This window comes from Arabidopsis lyrata, assembly GCF_000004255.2.
Source record: "Arabidopsis lyrata subsp. lyrata unplaced genomic scaffold ARALYscaffold_3, whole genome shotgun sequence".
Classification (NCBI taxonomy): domain Eukaryota; kingdom Viridiplantae; phylum Streptophyta; class Magnoliopsida; order Brassicales; family Brassicaceae; genus Arabidopsis; species Arabidopsis lyrata.
This window is the reverse complement of record NW_003302553.1, coordinates 3101037-3105958: the sequence shown is the minus strand read 5'-3', so window position 1 is coordinate 3105958 and position 4922 is coordinate 3101037. Positions and strand designations below refer to the sequence as shown.

At 36.8% G+C, this 4922-nt stretch overlaps 1 protein-coding gene across 1 annotated transcript; it reads right to left on the bottom strand.

The window, feature by feature from the left end:
- Positions 1 to 202: 202 nt before the first annotated feature.
- On the bottom strand, positions 203 to 1959 carry LOC9320711. Its single transcript, XM_021033755.1, has one exon. It carries the CDS (start codon positions 1450 to 1452, stop codon positions 556 to 558), a length of 897 nt encoding a protein of 298 aa, XP_020889414.1. The 5' UTR covers positions 1453 to 1959; the 3' UTR covers positions 203 to 555.
- Positions 1960 to 4922: the final 2963 nt, after the last annotated feature.

Below are 4922 nucleotides of genomic sequence, written 5' to 3'. Positions count from 1 at the left end.
CACGTGCTCTAATTTTGGTTTATTCTCTCTCTCCTAAGGCTTTTATCAGGTGTGGTCGAAACTAGACGACAAAGCCATGCACCTAGAACCTAGACTTGGACCTGTCTTGTTACGCCAAGTCACATTCAATGCACGCGAGAGAGAACTACGTTACGTGTTACTTCCAGGTCGACACATAATTTTAATATGTTACATTATCCTCTACATCAAAATCTCAAGTCCATTTGATCTATCTATTCAAGTTTCTCACTATTGGATCTCACTATTGGATCAGATCTAACAGCTGTAAATTAAATCCTTATCTGTATTCCTGTCGCAATCGATGATTTCTCTGAACCTTGTGTGTTTCCTGGACGATGTTCATTTTCCGCATAGAATTGTTTCTTCATCGTAAAATCTGGATTTTTCTTGGCTTTAATTTGTTTGTTTTTGAATCACATTTTTTTATATAATTTCAAACGAGAATTTCTAAATAATGAATTATACTATTATTCTCTAGAATGTATTTTGAAAAAATCCAAGTTAAAAATGACACGTGGCCTTTTTGGTCTGGTTTTATCGTGTTCGCACAAATAGACGGCCACCGACGGCATTATCGAAACCGATGGCACGACATATGACGGTGTTAACGGCGGTAGATGACGGCGTTAAGTTGGTGGTGCGTTTGTAAGGACCAAGCCACCGCGTCTGCATATAACGATTCTTCCTCCACGGCGGTAGCGTGAGGCCGCGGTTTCTAAGAGAAATCCTCGCAGCGTCACATACGAGCCGCAAGATCCGCTTCAGATCGTCCCCTCTTCCAACGAAAACCGCCGGAAGCGATTGAAGCACACGCGCGTACTGTGAAGTTGGCCTCGCGATTTGAAACCGCGACGCGAAATCTAAATCGACGATGTAACGGACGGGCTGAGACGAGGCGGAAGGTGTATACATGACGTCGATGAACTCGTGGTTTCCGGCGGTGAGTCCGCCGGAGGATCTCCATTTAGTTTTGCAGATGGCCGCATTGTGGCCGAGTTCTCTAAGAAAAGACATGACCTTACGCTGGAAAACGGCACGTTGTTCGTGCTGAGATTCAAGAGACGACAACACTTCCATCGCTCTCGCCACGTGTACCAGCACCGTTCGTCCGTATGAATCTTCCCTGAGAGAGTTCCTCAGAAGTTTGGCAATATCGTCGGCAAAGTCAGGGAGCTCGACTAGTTCCGAGTCAGAATCCGAGTCGGAACCGGAGTCTTGATCACACCACCGTGACTCATCAACAACGGTCTCAACTTCATCCTCCAAGAAGCCTTGTACGAGATCGGAGAGACAAGGTGAGTCGTCGTCTTCGTAGTCTTCGATTCCGTCGCCGGTATGTTCGCTGCCGCTGCTAAAGCTGCATCCAACGAGACGAGCCCTAACCTCGTCGGCGAGTGGATCAGTGACACGTTTAGCTCTAGAGAAACCCATATAAGAATGTATAAAACAAATAGTTAACTCGAATTTTCTCAGAGAAGTTTGAATAAGATAGCGAGGAGGAGGAGATGGGTTTTTATAAAAGGAGAGAACTTTCTTTTTGACAACGAAAAATGCGTGAAGAGAGAGGAGTTGGGCTCCGAATATTCGCAGAGAAGCTATAGTTATATTATTAATATGGATAAGAAAAATTAAAGAATAACTCAAATGTAAGTAGATATTATTATAAGAAGACACGTAATAATGGGGAAAAGCAGAACCGGAGGATATACCACTTCTTCGTTACTAATGATCATGACGACTTTTGGCCCGATGGTTAGGCAAACAAAGGCATATCCCAACAGGCAAATGGGTACATAGGGTTTTATTCGCATTTTACAATTGTCACGCTTTCATTATTTAAAATTTAAAACCTACGGACATTGTTGTAAAATAAGAGTTTTAAGTTTTTTTAGATTTGGATTGCTGGATTTTGGGCTCGATAGACCAACCACCGACGACCCTTCGAAAGGAGTCAAGGACCATAAAGCTTGCAGCAGGTTTAGCATGGCTAACGAATGCATAACATGCTATCAAATTAAAAAACAAAATATTAGCTAACTTTGAAATATTAGAATAATGAATAATTTTCGTACGATCTCTAATTAGTTGTGCGTGTCACTTCGTGTCATACATTCAATTTTCATCTAACAACTGCATACACTAGACTCTCTCTCTCGTTTACTACTTGGAGTGGTTTTCTGGATGATGTTGGCCCAGGAAGGTTTCTCATAGATGCGACATCCACGTGTCGTGAGATGGGCTGTGAATACATACCAAGTTAAAGTCTTACATAAATCACGCTTTTATTTAAATTTTACAATCCTAATATTTGACTCTTTTTATGTATTTTACGATAGAAATTTCTTCTACACATATTGTTTTACAGAACATGAAACTAAGAAGATCTTGATTATAGAAATGCAAGAAAAAACATACTCCCTCTCTTCCTAAAACAACGATATTTTGAGTTTTACACGTAAATTAAGAAAAAATAATTTTTATATATTTTTAATTATTATTTTATTAGTTTAATAATATTACTTTTACTTTTCTTTTTTCACTATTGGTCACAAACAAAAATAATAATAATATTTTTACAAAACATCAAACTTGGTATAATAAATAAAAAATCTAAAACTTCAAATAACTAGGAACAGAGGAAATATTTAATTTAATAGGTGTAAATTAATAAAAAATCATTTTCAAAAAAAAAAAAGGGATGTGTGTGTGTTTATTAATAAAAACGAACAACTCCATGACCCATGCTACGCCTAATTCCATTTGACCCAAAAATTAAATTTTATCTTCTGCTCATTTGATTTGAAAACAATACATAGATCTTCAACATAAAATTTGACGCAGAATTATCAAATCGACGAATTATCATAAAACTACAAAATACTCAAGATTTACATCACCCTCCAAAAATAATTAAAAAAAAAGAAGAATAACTATGGCAGTCTAGTGGTTCAAATTTTTATTGGTTTTTAGGAATCGAATCTTATATAATGTCGACGAATGTAAATAGTTGATATGGTTGAAATACTTTAGAAATCTCTAGATTAATTTACTTTTGATTTTAAATTTATTCAAACAGAAAAAGGAAATACAAGACAGATGTGATAAAATCATAAACTTATCAGTTTGTCTTGCAATGGATGAATGAAAGTATGAAACTATGAAAAGGGTTATCCATGCACAAGGAGAGAAAAATAAAGATAGAATTTACAGGAAAAGAGGACACGTGACAGAGAAGAAAAAAATGGGAATATGATTATGGTGGGGGCCAAATAGGTCGAGAGATAGATGATTGCGAAAAGAAGCGTAGGGCCAAGAACCAACCAAAGAGCCTTTCACCTTTGTCCCCCTATCCTGTTTTCTTGATTTAATCCATTTCTTTTGGCTCTTCATGAAAGGGAAAGGTGTTGCAGCGTATTTTTAATTCCTTGTTTATGCCAAGCATAATTAATGATCCGTTTTGGGTTAGAAGAAAATTGTGGTTGAAATGAAGAATAAGTCCATTAAAGACTCGGTCCTCATTGGCGGTTGAACTTAAGATATGTATGAGGTATACTCTCCACAGTCCACGGTATTACGAAGCAAGCAATTTCGTGGGAGAGTGAGAGAACAACTATATAATAAAGGCAGTGTCGACTAAACACGCACCAAAATCATCCGTCTTACTTCAAATGATATTTTAACCATTGTCGTAGTTTTTCCGATTTTGCTAGTTTCAATCATATAAATCGTAAATCGCCTTCCGCTGAAATTGCTGTTTTTATATACAATAGTTGAAACAAATTAAGTAATTGGAACAACGTATAGCTCAAACAAACAAGAAGGCCAACATTTAAGTTGTATAGTTACACAATCATCATTGATTTAGTTGGGGTATCACAATATATTTTTACTTTTCGATTTTTTTTTTTAACCAACAACGCCAACAACATAAGTGAAGAGAGGGAAATATACACCAACTGAGGGAAAGAAACTCATGTTGGAGTGAAACAGAACCTGAAGAGCGAACAACTTTTGTTAATTTAATGGAAGGAAAAGTTGGGATTTGGGAGGGGTGAAGTGTTCTTTAGAATGAGGTTAGGCCTGGGCATTCGGGTACCCGTTCGGGTTCGGTTCTTTTTTTTCGGGTATCGGATCTATTCGGGTAGGGGGTCAAGACCCATTCGGGTATTCTAAAAATTTGGTTCGGGTTCGGTTCGGGTTTGGGTCGGTTCGGGTATTTTAATAAAAAAAGCAAAATACCCGAAAATAACCAAAAATACCCGAAATATTTTCGGGTTCGGGTCGGGTTCGGGTCGGGTTCGGGTTTTTAACTCATATATACCCAAATCTAACCGAAATACTCGATTTATAGAAAATACAATGGTTACTCTTTACCCAAATATAACCAAAAATATCTAAAATACCTAATATATTCGGATTTATGATTGTAATTTTAGGTATTTCGGGTATTATAAATATAAATATAGCTAATATTTATAGGTGTATATTTGTATTCGGGTACATTCGGGTATTGGATTCGGTTCGGGTTCGGTTCGGGTTTTTTTCGGGTAAGAGGTTAGAACCCATTCGGGTATTTTTAAAAATCGGGTTCGGGTTCGGTTCGGGTATTGTTCGGGTTTTTTGGTTCGGGTATTCGGTTCCGGGTATTTTGCCCAGGCCTAAATGAGGTAACGAACAAGTGACAATATCTAATACTCCCTCCGTTTTCGAATAGTTGTCGTTTTAACTATATGCACACAAATTAAGAAACTATTAATGTTGTTAGTTTTTCAATATAAAAATATCATTAATTATCTACCTAAACATAATTTAACCAATAGTAAATCAAGTTGCATAATAAAAATAAATATAAAAAATAAAAAAATAATAAATTTTGCATCAAAAACTGAAAACGACAACTA

Excerpts from the sequence above, each read along its gene's own strand:
- LOC9320711 (XM_021033755.1), bottom strand. The coding sequence starts at position 1,452 with ATGGGTTTCTCTAGAGCTAAACGTGTCACTGATCCACTCGCCGACGAG.